Source organism: Leuresthes tenuis, unplaced genomic scaffold (assembly GCF_036924035.1).
Source record: "Leuresthes tenuis unplaced genomic scaffold, fLeuTen1.0.hap1 SCAF_2, whole genome shotgun sequence".
Lineage (NCBI taxonomy): Eukaryota > Metazoa > Chordata > Actinopteri > Atheriniformes > Atherinopsidae > Leuresthes > Leuresthes tenuis.
In genome coordinates, this window is record NW_027325356.1 from 3,983,746 (window position 1) to 4,001,108 (window position 17,363).

The 17,363-nt window shown below is 39.7% G+C and overlaps 2 protein-coding genes across 2 annotated transcripts in view; one reads left to right on the forward strand and one right to left on the reverse strand.

Annotated features, from left to right (window-relative positions):
* The window catches only part of LOC140301459 (uncharacterized), a 36,162-nt gene extending 34,537 nt beyond the window's left edge, over positions 1–1,625 (reverse strand). The window contains exon 1 of the mRNA XM_072379908.1: positions 1,513–1,625. The gene's annotated coding sequence lies outside the window, so the exon portion shown is untranslated. The remainder of the gene's footprint in view (positions 1–1,512) is intronic.
* A 7,055-nt stretch (positions 1,626–8,680) lies between these two features.
* Positions 8,681–9,823, forward strand: LOC140302353 (beta-1,3-galactosyltransferase 1-like). The gene has a single exon (XM_072381183.1). It carries the CDS (start codon positions 8,693–8,695, stop codon positions 9,797–9,799), a length of 1,107 nt encoding a protein of 368 aa, XP_072237284.1. The 5' UTR covers positions 8,681–8,692; the 3' UTR covers positions 9,800–9,823.
* The last annotated feature ends 7,540 nt before the right edge of the window (positions 9,824–17,363 follow it).

The following is a 17,363-nucleotide window of genomic DNA, read 5'->3' on the forward strand; positions in this document are numbered from 1 at the left end:
CAGTTTTACACGTTATCTGTGAGCCGTTCTTATAGTTTCAAAGTATCATTCGATCAGCCAGTGGATAAAAGCATGAAAATGTGACAGAAAAACAGGAAAAAAGCATTATTTCACAGTTTTAGACAGTTTCTGAGCTTCCATCTGGTTAAAAGGAGACATTTTAACCAGTAAAGCAGATAAAATTATGATCCAATACGTACAAACAAAACATATAAAGGAGGTGCAACAAATTATCTGAGATGAACATTTTAATTAAAAGCAAATAGATGATATTTGGTCTCATCTGTTAGATATAAAACACAGCGGCAGAATCAAACTAAACAAGAGACATTTGTGCTACACGCGACAATCAAAAGGAAAATATAAAACAATTCTAGTTACTGATCAAATCAAATGTAGGAGCTGTTTTTATTTATTTTGAATTTTACATTTACCTGATGTGTTTTTTATTTGTTAAGCCACTTAACCTCTGACCTTTGAACCATTCAGGCAGGAAAAAGGCTCCTAACTCAAGGGATGAACCAGTGTTGTGTCGACACAGAACAGACAACTTAGCAAAGAAGCCATTTTAAACTGGATCTTTAGACACTTTAGTCACAAAGACACATCATTTGTTCCCATTTCTTTAGCTGCATCTATGAAAAACAGCAAAGAAAACACAGTTTGACAGACAGAAAATAGGATTTCTGCAGCAACAAGGTGATTCCCAAAGAGCTATTAGCTGAAAACTTGGCATATCTCAGCATGGTGTGCAGTGTGTCCTTAAAACATTTGAGGAAACTGGACAAGTGGAGGACAAAAGAAGAAGTGTCAGGCCTAAAAAACTATCTCCAGCAGATGAACAGGATCTGAAAGTGATGTCCTTAAGAAGACCAGATATTCACTTTAAAGCTGCTTAGAATTGTACAAACTCTTTTCACAGTACTGAATGTGTAGTGTGCAGGAGATTTAAATGTTCACATTGTTCAACATAAATGCAGAAACATGTCAGTTATAGTTGCTACACAGCAGATGAACTCAAAACAGTTTGACGATAAGAAGGAAAAAACTGCAAAATTATATGAAAACTTTGTTAAATTAATGCATTTCAATTTGTTCTTGACATTGTGTTCATAATGAATGAGTCATACAATGTAATACTTCAAGATGCATGCCGTTGTTACGCTAAAAATCTACGCAAAGTTAAAATAAATGTGTAAAATCTTTAAGAAGCTGCCTTCAGTCAGTTTAACTTGTAACGCAGGAAAACGCATCGGTGGCCAACAAAAACAACTGTTTTCGTTTAGCTCATCTGCGAGCTGAACAGAAAAGGCTTGAGGACCTTGATCATTTCTTACTGTTTTAGTTTAATGCAAGAACGATTTTTATGAGCTGTTAGAGGCGCCGGTGACGGTGTTTTCCAGGTTCTAACTCTCAGTCTGTTAGCATCGGTTAGCTTATTTACCCGCTAAACTCGGTGACTTTCAAAGGATTTTACGAGTCAATTCGACTATAAAATAATTGTGTACATACACTGGACTTGGTCGGTGTCTCGAATCGATTATTAAGTCTTATACAACTTAATTTATATAGCTGAAAACTCTGGGAAAGCCATCTTTATCCAGCCAGAGAGGACATCACAGGAACTCCTCGTTTGTTGTCCGACTGAAAACAGAGTTTGGTAACTTTGGTTCCGCATCGCTAAACTTTACAATATTTGTTCTTGTATTAATTGTTTGAATATTATCAGCAAAGTTTAGTGGTATGAACATCAGAATAAGGAACTATCGTAAGTGACTCTAAAAATATCATTATGAGATACTTCATTCAATGAATCAATATAAAAAGGTAAAGGCTTTATTTGTCTCTTATTTGTTTCTGTAGTTTTTCTCATTCACTGTACACATAGACATCGAAACTAGACATAGACATCTCTACCCACTGCATTACGCTTTTAAAAAATAAAGAATCTGAATTTAAACAAAATTTGTGTGATTTACATTTATCTCGGATCATCCAACTCTGCCTGCATCAGGATAAAGATGCTTTCAGCAGAGCTGGACTCCCGGTGATGATGTCGTGGTTCTGAGTTTGAAAATGTTCTCATGTGAGCTTCATTTGTATTGATGAACAAATAATTGGCGTCAACCTTTTTAATTAGCCGGTTGAGTGCCATATGAAATTAGCTAAATGGTATCTGGCCCAGATCTGGCCCACATACTACAAAGAATGACGGCCCATTACTGGCCCAGATCCGGTTTGCCAGAGATGGTCCACACATGGGCCGGCTGCGGGCCACCACTGCAAGATCTGGCCCACATCTGGTTCACTTACCACTTGCCATGCCAGCAGGAGGCCAGAAGTGCCAGATCTGACCCAGACCTGTCTGCTATGTGGGATGTTGGTCCACGAAACAAAAAGAGAAACTAAAGAGGCTTCAAATCTTTAAAATGACTCATTTGAAGTTACAAATCATCCAATGCATAGGTCTGCTTTTCAAAATCGTAATTTTGCACAGCGTAAAACTGACACACATGCTCAAAAATGTTAAAATGACCATATTTTCTTTTTAAAATGGTAATACCTACATTTCCATTATGTCACACATTATACAGTTTGTGTATTTTCCAACTCTTTCTGAGGAGGTAGGAGGGGTTGGATCAACTTTTCAGAATCAACTTTGAGTCCCATCTGACCTGCTGCAGCCAAACCCACGGTTAGGTTTAGGCTAAACACAAGCAACAAAACATGTCTCTGTCAATTTCTGGTCCTTCATTGTGACACTTTGGATGTAGGGATGCACCAATCCGCTTTTGTCCCCTCCGATACCGATATCTGAGGTTTGGTATCGGCCGATCCGATACTAATACAGGAAAAACAGTGCGTAATTATGGTAATAAACTGTAAGTTTCCTTGTGTAGAAAAGACTGAGATGATTATTTTGTGCAAGGCAACATCAGACTTGACATAAACATTTCTTTCCTGTGTTTTTAAAAATAAATAAACGGATATAAATATACTGAATTACTTATTTATTAAATAATTGTGCAGCAGTAAAACAATCTTAACCATAAAAGTATAATGAGTGGTTCAGTCAGTCCAATTAGGGATTCAAAATCCAATGCAAAACAAAATAAATATTAAACAATAAAGGAGCTGAAATTGAGAAAAAAACCACAGCTTCACTAGCTTGGTTGGTAGACTTTCAAAACAAATAGAAACCAGCTCTTTATATAGTTTAGTGCCAATGGGAATTAAGCATCCATTACAAAAGCATCTGAACAAAATAAAAGCTTCTCGAGCTTGGTAAAAAAATAATAAAAAAAAAAAATCTGAGGTAGTCCCAATTTGACGAGAGGGCAGAATGCCAACAGTAAGAAGACATTTAAGTCTCACACATACTGACTCTCAGTGTCAGTGACCTGCTCAAGCTCAGGCTCAAGCATCCCTTGGCAGAGCAAATGTTTTTTGGCATAAACGGTATTCAGATTGAAATTCTGCTGTCATGATGCCGGACAGGACAAGAGGGACAAAAATAAAAAATAAAATAAAAAAAATCGGCCAATATGGATCGGCCCATTGAATGAATGAATGAATGAATGAATGAATGAATGAAATCTTTATTGTCATTATACATGAATACAACGAATCAGTTTGGCAGCTTGCAAACGCAACTTTGAAGAGTTGCAAAAAGTGGGGAGAAAGGAGAGGAAAACAAAGGGAGAGGGGAGGGGAAAAAACACAGCGTCCAGACTGTCCTCAGCAACATGAACAGCAAACATTAGCTCACCATCCAACATAGAACTCAAAACATAAGCAAACATCAGCTCACCATCCAACATAGAACTCAAAATATAAGCAAACATTAGCTCACCATCCAACATAGAACTCAAAACATAAGCAAACATCAGCTCACCATCCAACATAGAACTCAAAATATAAGCAAACATCAGCTCACCATCCAACATAGAACTCAAAATATAAGCAAACATCAGCTCACCATCCAACATAGAACTCAAAACATAAGGAAACATCAGCTCACCATCCAACATAGAACTCAAAATATAAGCAAACATCAGCTCACCATCCAACATAGAACTCAAAATATAAGCAAACATTAGCTCACCATCCAACATAGAACTCAAAACATAAGCAAACATTAGCTCACCATCCAACATAGAACTCAAAACATAAGCAAACATCAGCTCACCATCCAACATAGAACTCAAAACATAAGCAAACATCAGCTCACCATCCAACATAGAACTCAAAACATAAGCAAACATTAGCTCACCATCCAACATAGAACTCAAAACATAAGCAAACATCAGCTCACCATCCAACATAGAACTCAAAATATAAGCAAACATTAGCTCACCATCCAACATAAAACTCAAAATATAAGCAAACATTAGCTCACCATCCAACATAGAACTCAAAATATAAGCAAACATTAGCTCACCATCCAACATAGAACTCAAAACATAAGCAAACATTAGCTCACCATCCAACATAGAACTCAAAATATAAGCAAACATTAGCTCACCATCCAACATAGAACTCAAAATATAAGCAAACATCAGCTCACCATCCAACATAGAACTCAAAATATAAAGAAACATCAGCTCACCATCCAACATAGAACTCAAAATATAAGCAAACATTAGCTCACCATCCAACATAGAACTCAAAACATAAGCAAACATTAGCTCACCATCCAACATAGAACTCAAAACATAAGCAAACATTAGCTCACCATCCAACATAGAACTCAAAATATAAGCAAACATTAGCTCACCATCCAACATAGAACTCAAAATATAAGCAAACATTAGCTCACTATCCAACATAGAACTCAAAACCTAAGAAAATATTAGCTCACCATCCAACATAGAACTCAAAACATAAGCAAACATCAGCTCACCATCCAACATAGAACTCAAAACATAAGCAAACATTAGCTCACCATCCAACATAGAACTCAAAACATAAGCAAACATTAGCTCACCATCCAACATAGAACTCAAAATATAAGCAAACATTAGCTCACCATCCAACATAGAACTCAAAATATAAGCAAACATTAGCTCACTATCCAACATAGAACTCAAAACCTAAGAAAATATTAGCTCACCATCCAACATAGAACTCAAAACATAAGCAAACATCAGCTCACCATCCAACATAGAACTCAAAATATAAGCAAACATTAGCTCACCATCCAACATAGAACTCAAAATATAAGCAAACATTAGCTCACTATCCAACATAGAACTCAAAATATAAGCAAACATCAGCTCACCATCCAACATAGAACTCAAAATATAAGCAAACATTAGCTCACCATCCAACATAAAACTCAAAATATAAGCAAACATTAGCTCACCATCCAACATAGAACTCAAAACATAAGCAAACATTAGCTCACCATCCAACATAGAACTCAAAATATAAAGAAACATCAGCTCACCATCCAACATAGAACTCAAAACATAAGCAAACATTAGCTCACTATCCAACATAGAACTCAAAATATAAGCAAACATTAGCTCACTATCCAACATAGAACTCAAAACATAAGCAAACATCAGCTTAGGTTAGCTTAACATCAGGTTGCCATGGAGAAGTCCTTAATTGGGTCCCAGTCAGTCAACAATCACCAGGGGCGTCATGTACAAAGGGTGCGTACAAACTAAAAAAGTACACACTTTTTCACGTCAACGATCAGATGTATCAAGAGCGAAATGACCGTGGAAATGTGCGGTGCTGCACGCCAACTTCAGGGCTGTCTTACGCACTTTTCTACAGCTGTTGTCTTTGGCGACACCTCGAGGTGATGTTGGGAAACTGTTATAATAAATAAATGTGAACAGAGTTTGTCCTCAGACTGAGTGATGTGCACATAATCAACACACCCACGTGTCTGCAATTACACGCGTGGATATAAAAGCAAAGTGTTGCAGTGCATAGCATTAAAAACAACGGCTGCTTTAGCGGTGTTGGAAGACATTTTAATGGTGCAATTGGAAAAGAGCGCGTTTTAAGAGACAGAGAGGATTTGTTGGCACATGGTGTCAACTGGCTCATGAGCCGTTTTGAGGGCAATCCTCCAGGAACTGTGCGCAGAGCTGCGGCCGGAGCACCGAGGAGCCACGCGCTGCTTGTGCTATAAAAGCACATCATGTGATGAATTTGTATGTCAACAGGAAACATTTGCATTCCATCAATGTACAGATTGTATGCGATGCGCAAATGCTTTGTGGAGGTGGCCTGGTTCAACGTGAGGTTCCAGATGACGAGCGGGCGGTCGGAGGTGACTGATGGAGCGAAACCGTTGAAGCCGCAGAGGCAGGCAGGCAGGAATCTTATCTAGCCCGCGCAGCCTCTCCCCGGGCAACGTGTCTGAGAGAGGCGGGGCACAAATCTCTCCTCTCAACCGGTCTGCAGCTCCGCTCCCACCCCGATCCTCGGCGTACACACCCTGGGCAGAACTGCCGGGAAAAGACACACCACACCGGAAAAACACACAGATGGTCACGCGCTGTCAAAGAGACTGCTTTCAATGAAACGCTCTCATTGGCTAAGAGAGGAGCCAAATTGATGATGCATTCAACTGTCAAAGAATGTCAGTTGGTCCAAGAACCAAAAGTTTGAAACAGTTTAACTGTCATAAAGGAGACGAAAAATATATTTTTGAGCATTTCTATGTGTATTTATCCGACCCAGTAGCTTGTTTTAACCCTTTATGTGTATGTAAAGACAAACGTATTGGCCTGTTAAAATACAAAACGACCACTTCGAATATAATTTCAGTAAATTTTATCTGCCTAAATATCACTGAAAAACCACCGTTGACACTTTTGCTAGCTTAAATTCGCGTTAGCTATGTTGTACTAAAACGGCATCAACGTGATTATTTTTTATTGTTAGTTTTACTAAACTTGATCACAAATTCACCATCTGTTTGGGGTTAACTGCCACTAATGTTTTTTAAGTGAGTGATTTTAACTTTCTGCTTCAATGGAAAAATAGTTTTAGCAAAAACGTTTGAACAACTGAAACAGCTCAAACCGAATTACATTTTATTTCAAACATAATAAACATATAATTTTCCTGATTTTCTTTCACATTAAAAACTCTGAGCAAGTAGAAATGAACAAAAAGATAATAGGTCGACACAATCCTACAGGTCTGCCCCCACAGGGTTGGTTTTTGATAAAGAACCGGCCTTCTGAGCAGCAGGAGGGAGAACTCACTTTTGAGCGTTTCCACACAGAAGCAGATGACATTCAGTTTTTTAAGCAGCCACAAAAACATGATTTGATAGAGTGAGAGGGGGATGGGTGGTGCAGCTGTACTTTCACAACACGACCACAGCTACAACACTTTTGTTTCAGTTTAAAGAGTAAATTTACTTGGTTAGGGTGAGAAAACTATCATGGATAGGGCTAAAAAACACGTTTTTACAACCGTTGTGGATGCCATTTGTACCCTTCACATGCAGTTTCTCTCAAACCACTTGAGGTCACATTTATAAGGAACAATTCAATCAGCTGCCCATGCAAATACGTCACAGACAGGTGCTCAGATACGATCCAAGTTTCATTTAAAAGCTGAAGTGCATTTTATCTTTCATATTTTTATTTGTGTTCTTAAATTTTCAATATCTCCTGTAATCTTTTAACGTGTCCTGATCAATAGTTTTCTGCTTTTTCACTCATTTTCAGCTCAGTCCTTGTACCTGATGTGGTTTTTCTTTGTTAAGCCACTAAACTCTGACCTGTGAATCATTCAAGCAGAAAAAAGGCTCCTAACTCAAGGGATGAACCAGTGTTGTGTCGACACAGAACAGACAACTGAGCAAAGATCCATGTTTTCCTGATAACTTATTAACAAAAATGAAGGTGGGCTCAAGACTTTTGCACAGTCCAATAAGTGAGGTGTCAGTAAGGATTTTATTCAGTCATAAATCAAAAGGGAGAATAAAGCCTGTCACCCAATTAAACAGCTAGAAGTGAGTCTTTTTTATCAGTAAACAGAGCGAGTTATTGCTGAAACAAGTCAGTGAGAGTCACACATGAGATGAGAAGACCTCCCAGTCAGATAGTAAGAGGCGTTCCCTGGGCCTCTGGAGGATTAAGTGTTTTGAAGCAGGACAAGTAAGAGGTGGAGCAAACGCAGGTGTGGTTCCCCTGCAGGTTAGACGCGGAAGCCAGGATCTGATGTCTGATTCTGCTGGCTTTCAGCAGCCAGTAAGGGGAACGGGAAGGTGAGGCTGCTGCTATTCTGCAACCCAGCGCCTCAGGTTCTGTCATGACACTCGACTTTATTTCCTGCTTTAAATGAGAAAAGCCAAACATTGATATTTCTCGGCACGGCAGAGTCTGTGACTGGACTTTTTCAGGCTGTAAAAAGGTATGTAAGCTTCATGGATTTTTACTTTTTTTTAAGCATGATTGCTTTCTGCGTTAAAAGGAAGTAAAGAAGAGGAAGTGGTGATGTGAAAAGTTGAGAAAGATGTTTAAAAAAAACAGAAGCTATGAAAACGCGATGATGGTTTTTCTTTAGAGGGTAAAACCATGTCTGAGGGTTTCACTTCTGTACAGTGAAGGCATTTTGTTGACTTTGTCTAATGTATCTCTTCTAAAGACAGGAAATGATGACTTGTGAGAGACAGAGCTGCTGCACACGGCGCCATTGCCTCCTCTTTATTATGCTGATTGCAGCCGTGTTTTTTATCCACTACATGAACATTTTGGAGATGGGGTCTGACTGGAACCCTAAACTGTGGATGCAAAATCATTCACCAAAGCTTTTTATACCATTTGGAGAACTGAGCCCAAATGAAACTATGGAGGAGTCCACCTCCAGCTCTTTGGAATATGCTGAAACAGAGAGACAGCCATCAACACGTGGGACAACAACGCCACAAGCGACCACGGTGCTGCAAACTGCCCGAGCGACGCCGGTTCCTTACGTGTCTCCTGGACCGTACATCGTGGAATACCCTTACGAGTACCGCTTTACCATAAACGAGCCGCATAAATGTGAGCAGGAGCAGCCATTTGTGATTCTGATTGTTCAGGTGGCGCCGAACAACAGGCCTCACCGTGACATCATCCGCAGCACCTGGGGAGCTGAGAGTCTGGTTGTGGGTAAGGTTGTGAAGCTCGTCTTCCTGGTGGGGCAGAAAACCGGAGAAGAAGCGGAGCAGCTGCAGAAGGAGCTGCAGCAGGAGAGCAACGAGCACCACGACCTGATCCAGAGTGACTTCATAGACTGTTACAAGAATCTGACCATCAAGAGCATGGTGATGCTGGAGTGGGTGAACACACACTGCTCCAGCGCCTCTTATGCCATGAAGATTGACTCAGACATGTTTCTAAATGTGCCCAATCTTATCAATATGCTCTTAAAGGCGCCAAAGACAAACTACATGACTGGTCTTGTGGCATATGGTGGTGCAGTCCTGAGAGATCCATCATCTAAGTGGTACCTGCCTGTGGAGGTTTTCTCTCAAGCAGTTTACCCGCCGTATGCTTTAGGTCTGGGCTACGTTCTCTCTGTGGACCTCCCAAAGAAGCTTATTGAGGCATCCAGGCATGTCAAAGCTCTTTACATTGAAGATGTGTATTTGGGGTTGTGTATGCAGCACTTGGGTATCCCTCCCACTAATCCTCCGTCAGGGAATCACTTCCATGTCTTTCCCTTGTCATACAATCGCTGTACTTTCTTCCACATAGTAGCCACCACACTTCATCCTAATGAAGATCGCATGTGGCTTTGGAAAGACTTTAAGAAAAACGATCCATACTGCTGATCCGTCAAAAACGACTAAGTTAAGAAAATGGAATTCATGGAAACCGAGAGCTGAATTTTCTCAGCATTTATGTCATGTAGGAGACATGTTTGCCTCAGATTTGAAGTGTTAAAGCTGAAAGTTCCCATGAAGTAGGCCTGTTTGTTGCTGTATATTCATTGGAAAACCCCAGTGGGCTCTCATTGGTCAGTTCCATTGGCCTGAGCAGGCACCGCCCACCACTTTGCACCAACTCTGCATTTCATTGGATGCTGAAGTTGTACACGCCCCCAAGTACAGGATGAGTCATGAACATTTATTTCAATGTTTTCTAGGTGAGCTTGAATATCAAAATACAGCCGGAAAAATGTATAAAAGCAACTTTTTTAGAAATAGAAACATGGAGTTTGATTTCATGGGGGCTTTAAAGTTCCAGTATTTAAGATGCAGTTACTTCCAGCGGCTCACATTGACAGAAACAACTAAGCCTTAAAGATCTGCTCTTGAACCCATCTTTGGATTGTTTGGATATGAATTGGCATAAATAGCTTTCACTATTTTTGATGCTGTTTGATCAACTTTGCACTTTCTTTGGGAAAGAGACATTGTTACCCATCCCTTATCAGAGAAATATATTTTTATAAAATAATTTTCATACTATTAACTGTTATAAAGAAAGTTCTTTGAATCTCTTTCAGCTATACATTGAATTCCGTGTTTTTAATCACATGAAAAAGTACCAGAAATGTGAACCTTAAAGTGCAAATTAAGAAGTTTTACGGTATATTTTTCTTAAAGAAAGACCATGTCATGAATTAAGCTGCTTGATGGATGATTTCACTGGTAGTGGAAGGCAGTCTTGCAGTAGTTCTGTTTCATGTGATCATGCTGACGAACTATGAAGCAAAGCATTAGCACGGTTAATAATTGCCAGTGTGGTTGAATCTGTTATTAAAACAGGTTATATCGGGTTTTTCTTCTTTAAGCTTTTTGATTTCTTTTTCTCTTTTTAAAGGGCCAACATGTTGTCTAAAACAGTTCCCAACTGGTCTGGCTTCAGGATCCACCATCATTTGTTATAAAAATCTAAAATTTCTTTGATGAAAACATGTTGCAGTTTTAACCTGACATAAAATAAAACATCACAGTGTGTCAAAAGACACAAAATTCAAGTTTAACGATAAACAAAAGCAAACAAAAGAGTGTGACGGTAGAGAGGAAAAATTAATTCCCTTTAACACTCAAGTGGCTGCTTTTAAATTCAAAATCAAAAAGTGCACCGAGGTCGTTCCCTTCTTTTGTTCTCAATGTAAGAAAATCCATATTTAATGTAGTCAATGTCGTAGCTGCGTTTAGCCATGATCACGCTCATATAAAAACAAACCGTAGCTTTTCTACTATCTGGGAAATGGCGGGAGTCGATGAGCATTACAGGGTATCGTCGCCACCTGCTGTTTAGGAGTGTGAATAGCATGCATTCGGAGCCATTCTCGGATTCCTGAAGGTTTAGTGTTATTCTTTCCTATACCGCAAAGTACAACGTTCTTTTTCATTGAAACCTATTCAGACATGGATAAATATGAAGGACAAAGCAGTTTTAATTTGGTTTGAGTGAAGGAATTCATTTTATATCAGCATCCGAAATCATGCAGAACTCTTGAAAAGAAGCTTATTCTCGGATTCCTAAAGGTTTAGTGTTATTCTTTCCTATACTGCAAAGTACAACGTTCTTTTTCATTGAAACCTATTCAGACATGGATAAATATGAAGGACAAAGCAGTTTTAATTTGGTTTGAGTGAAGGAATTCATTTTATATCAGCATCCGAAATCATGCAGAACTCTTGAAAAGAAGCTTATTCTCGGATTCCTAAAGGTTTAGTGTTATTCTTTCCTATACTGCAAAGTACAACGTTCTTTTTCATTGAAACCTATTCAGACATGGATAAATATGAAGGACAAAGCAGTTTTAATTTGGTTTGAGTGAAGGAATTCATTTTATATCAGCATCCGAAATCATGCAGAACTTTTGAAAAGAAGCTTATTCTCGGATTCCTAAAGGTTTAGTGTTATTCTTTCCTATACCGCAAAGTACAACGTTCTTTTTCATTGAAACCTATTCAGACATGGATAAATATGAAGGACAAAGCAGTTTTAATTTGGTTTGAGTGAAGGAATTCATTTTATATCAGCATCCGAAATCATGCAGAACTCTTGAAAAGAAGCTTATTCTCGGATTCCTAAAGGTTTAGTGTTATTCTTTCCTATACTGCAAAGTACAACGTTCTTTTTCATTGAAACCTATTCAGACATGGATAAATATGAAGGACAAAGCAGTTTTAATTTGGTTTGAGTGAAGGAATTCATTTTATATCAGCATCCGAAATCGTGCAGAACTCTTGAAAAGAAGCTTATTCTCGGATTCCTAAAGGTTTAGTGTTATTCTTTCCTATACTGCAAAGTACAACGTTCTTTTTCATTGAAACCTATTCAGACATGGATAAATATGAAGGACAAAGCAGTTTTAATTTGGTTTGAGTGAAGGAATTCATTTTATATCAGCATCCGAAATCATGCAGAACTCTTGAAAAGAAGCTTATTCTCGGATTCCTAAAGGTTTAGTGTTATTCTTTCCTATACTGCAAAGTACAACGTTCTTTTTCATTGAAACCTATTCAGACATGGATAAATATGAAGGACAAAGCAGTTTTAATTTGGTTTGAGTGAAGGAATTCATTTTATATCAGCATCCGAAATCATGCAGAACTCTTGAAAAGAAGCTTATTCTCGGATTCCTAAAGGTTTAGTGTTATTCTTTCCTATACTGCAAAGTACAACGTTCTTTTTCATTGAAACCTATTCAGACATGGATAAATATGAAGGACAAAGCAGTTTTAATTTGGTTTGAGTGAAGGAATTCATTTTATATCAGCATCCGAAATCATGCAGAACTCTTGAAAAGAAGCTTATTCTCGGATTCCTAAAGGTTTAGTGTTATTCTTTCCTATACTGCAAAGTACAACGTTCTTTTTCATTGAAACCTATTCAGACATGGATAAATATGAAGGACAAAGCACTTTTAACTTGGATTGAGTGAAGGAATTCATTTTATATCAGCATCCGAAATCATGCAGAACTCTTGAAAAGAAGCTTATTCTCGGATTCCTAAAGGTTTAGTGTTATTCTTTCCTATACCGCAAAGTACAACGTTCTTTTTCATTGAAACCTATTCAGACATGGATAAATATGAAGGACAAAGCAGTTTTAATTTGGTTTGAGTGAAGGAATTCATTTTATATCAGCATCCGAAATCATGCAGAACTCTTGAAAAGAAGCTTATTCTCGGATTCCTAAAGGTTTAGTGTTATTCTTTCCTATACTGCAAAGTACAACGTTCTTTTTCATTGAAACCTATTCAGACATGGATAAATATGAAGGACAAAGCAGTTTTAACTTGGATTGAGTGAAGGAATTCATTTTATAGCAAAATCCGAAATCAAAATTAAAGCATGGTCATTTTCCTGAACTTTTTTTCTTCCCAGTCAGAGTCTGGTGACCCATTGAAAACGGATCCGACTTCACATGGTGTTCAGATTGAAAAACTGACTTGGATCTAGGAAATTCCGACATCCGTGTGCAACTGGAACGCATCATTAGTTGTAGCACACAAACGCCGGACTATCAATGCACCTTGTCCCCAGTCAGCGCCCATGAACATGATTAAACTAAAGCAGATTTATGGTAATCAGCTGCAGCCGTTTACTGCTCCTGGAAAGGCAGAAACTCATGTTTAGCTGCTTAGTGTAAGTAAGCTAGCTGGCCACATTGGTCGCAACTGAAAGCTGTAAAAAGACGATGAATGGAATTTTTAGCAATAACTAATGTATTGGTTTTATTGTTTATTTTACCTTGAACATGATCTTTATTAGTCCAGAATCCTCCTGATACAGCTGAAATATGATAGCTCTACTACAGGAATATAAAAGACTGGATTCATAGCTTGCATCGGAGCTTGGACTGCACTTTGTTGTCTTATCAACCAATAAAAAGTATTTTTTAAACTTTAAGCCATTTATTCTCAAAGGTGGAGAGCTCCGGGTTGACGATTCCTCGCCTCAGGTGGAGGAGTTTAAGTTCCAACCCTCACCGATGGTCACAGATCTGGGTTCTGACCCAAAGAATGAGGTCAGCCTCAGAGATGGGGGGAGGAGCTCCGCCATCCGGGGGGAGCTGGGGTAGAGCCGCTGCTCCTCCACATAGAAAAGAGTCAGCTGAGGTGGTTCCTCTGGTTGGGACGCCTCCTGGTCGCCTCTCTCTCAACTCTCTGGAGGAATTATACATCCCATCTGGCCTGGGAACGCCTCAGGATCCACCAGGAGGAGCTGGAGAGTGTCCCTGGGGAGAGGGATGTCTGGGTTTCCCTCCTGGACCCGTTGCCTCGGCGACCCGACCTCAGATATGTGATGGATGGACGGATCATTATGACATCATTATTGTTCCATAATTATATAACAGTCATCAACAGAATGTCAGCTGACATCACTGTGTGATGTCATAAAGGAATGACATCACTCAATGATGTCAACTGACATCACTCTCTGAAGTCTGCTGACATCACTGTGTGATGTCATAGAGGAATGACATCACTACCAAAGGTCTCTTCATACCCGGCGTTTTTACCAACTCATGTTCTAATTCCCCAGCGACGAAGACGGATCGTGAGACAGACACATCTGGACAAGTTAACAGGAAATACACAAAGATCATAAATCACAGACGGTAAAGACGTTTTGTTCCGAAACAAAGTGAAAAATGTTTAAGCGCAGGCAGTCAGATTCTCTCCAGGCTCTCTCAAACGAGAACGAGACTCTTCGTCAAGAGAAGAAAAACCTCAACAGCGAGAAACAAATCCTTCAGAAAGAAAACAAGGATTTGCACAAGACAATGGAAGGCCTTCGGAAAGAAATGGAGCGTTTACAACGCAAAAGCAAAAACAAAAGGAAAAGGGACCTCCAGATACAAAATGAACTGCTGAGCGTGGAGAATGAGTACCTGGTCAAAGACGCCAACTTCCTAAAAAGTCTAAACAGGACCCTTTCCAGGAGAAATGAGACCTACAACTCACAGAAGGAACAAATGGAGAAGACGTTAGAGGACATGGAAAATAAGAATAGGACCTTGGAGCAGAGGCTTAAAGAGCAGATTCTGGCAAACGATGCAGAAAAAGAAGCGATGGAGAAGAAAACCGAGACTCTGCAGAAGGAAGTTCTGCTGCTAAAGCTGCGAAACACGCAAGATGCCAAAGCAGCTCAGGAGAACTACAAGGCAGCACAGGAGGAAAATCAATCTTTGATTCAAGAAAAGAACGATGTCCTGCAGGCCATGAGTCAGCTGGAGGAGAAGTTCCAGAAGGGAAAAGACAGCATGACAGTGAAAAACAAAGTCCTGCAGGAAGCCCAGGATCAGATGAAGAAAATCACCAAAGAGCTTGAAGTAACAGAGCAGACCTGTCGGGACATAAAGCAGGAAAATGTTTCTGTCTGTCAGCAGAATCAGGCCCTGAAACAGGAAGTTGGTGAGCTGCAGGAAAATATTCAGCATGCAGAAGAAACAATAAAACAACAGAGCAGGGAACTCCAAGAAAATGCTCAGAAGCTCCAGGAGACGTTGAGAGAATCGAAAGACTTGGAATGCAGATATAATCTGATGAAAACCGAGACTGAGACTCTGCAGCAACACAAAGTGTCCCTGTTCAGACAAGTTAAGGAGGCTGAAAAGCAGCTGTGCGCCAGCAGAGAGGAAATGTTAGAGAAAGATGCACTCCTGAGACAAAGTGGAGAAGATTTACACGACTCTGAAAGAAAAGCCGCGATCAAGCATGAAGAGAACGAGTCACTACGGCAGGAAACAGAGGCACAAGAGGAGGAACTGAACAAAGTCAGCAAAGAGCTGATTAAAGCCAACGACTCCATCGATAAACACAGCAAATATCTTCACAGAACTAACATAAACTTTGCAAATCTTCTGGAGATCTTCCAAAACTCTGAAGGAAAAGCTGTGATCATGCATGAAGAGAACGAGTCACTACGCCAGGAAACAGAGGCGCTGAAGGAAGAACTGAACAAAGTCAGCAAAGAGCTGATTAAAGCCAACGACTCCATCCATCAACACAGCAAATATCTTCACAGAACTAACGAAAACTGAAAAGCTGCGCCCGTGTTTAAAGAGAAGGAGTCACCGCGGCACAAAAAGAAGAGACGGAAGAGGAAGAACTGAACAAAGGAAGGAAGGCTCTCCAACTACCAGTCGATGGGCTTAAAAGAATCCTCCGATATCCGAAGTCATCAGCAAAGACTCAACATGACGGGTTAAAAAGAGCAGGAAATGCACATTAAAAGTACAAAATAATTTAGAATATTGTAATTCTGGTACTGGAAACAGTCCATTTCAGATATGCATCGTCATGTTTTAAATGTACTGCTAAATAAAATGTACAAATAAAGAAACAACATAAACTTTATCTTCTGTTTCCGCCTCATTCCTGCGATCAAAATGTTTTCCTGTAATTTGTAAATGATTCCAAGCTTTATTTAAAAAGACAGCGGTCCAAAGACAACGGAACCGAATGTAGAATCTGACGCATCGACGCACTCAATAAAAGTTGTTCCAGAGTCATGTTTCCCATCGTGTTGCAGCAGCTTCCTTTAATGACACTTTTTAATGCTTTGAACTGAGGACACTGAGTGTTGCAGCTTTTCACAGGAATCTGTCTCCATTCTGGCTGAATCCAAGACTTCAGCAGCTCAGCAGTCCCTGGTTGTTGTTGTCTGGTTCTCCACTTTCAATGGCCACATCTGTACTATTGGGCCAAAAGCATTTCCACCATCACTTCCAGAGCTTCTGTGGGGCTTTCAGCTCTGGATAAATTAGGCTTTGACTCCGAACCAGAACTGGAACTGCTTTGGTGGAAAAAGCCACGAGAAGAATAAAAAGAGGCGTCACTACAAACTATCCCTGGTCTGTCCACTGCAGATGAGGGAATCCAGGTTTTAATACATGCTTGAGTTTCATGTAGATCTGCATTGTTGTGCAGCTGCAACCTGCAGAAGAGAGGGAAACCAGCAATAAACCAGTTTATTGGATGAAAAACTGTCAGTAGGACAGTGATGTTATTCATTTATCTTTCTGAGGAGGGGATCTTTCAGGATTTCTCTGAGCAGCTGATCGGATGTCAGATTAAGACCAGGCATTACTGTGTGTGTCTCTCTTGTTCCGTCTGAAAGGCTTTCAGTCCAACCTATCAGGGTTTTCACAAACTGTTCCTACAGACGTGAAGCTGGAAGCTTCAGTTTCCACCAGGCGGATGGAAGGCAACGCAGGTCTGAAAGGGGCTGAAAGAGTCGGGTTAGAAACACAAAGGAAGCACCGGTCAGTGCATAAAACAGCTGAGAAACAGCAGTTCAGCAGGTAAAAGGAAGGCTTAGAAACAGCAGAATATCTCCAACCTTTTTCCTCACAGTTCACAGCCTCCTGTAACAAAATAAAACCACAACACGGCAGCTGATGGTGCTTTAAAACAACAGACTG

Excerpts from the sequence above, each read along its gene's own strand:
- LOC140302353 (XM_072381183.1), top strand. The coding sequence starts at position 8,693 with ATGCTGATTGCAGCCGTGTTTTTTATCCACTACATGAACATTTTGGAG.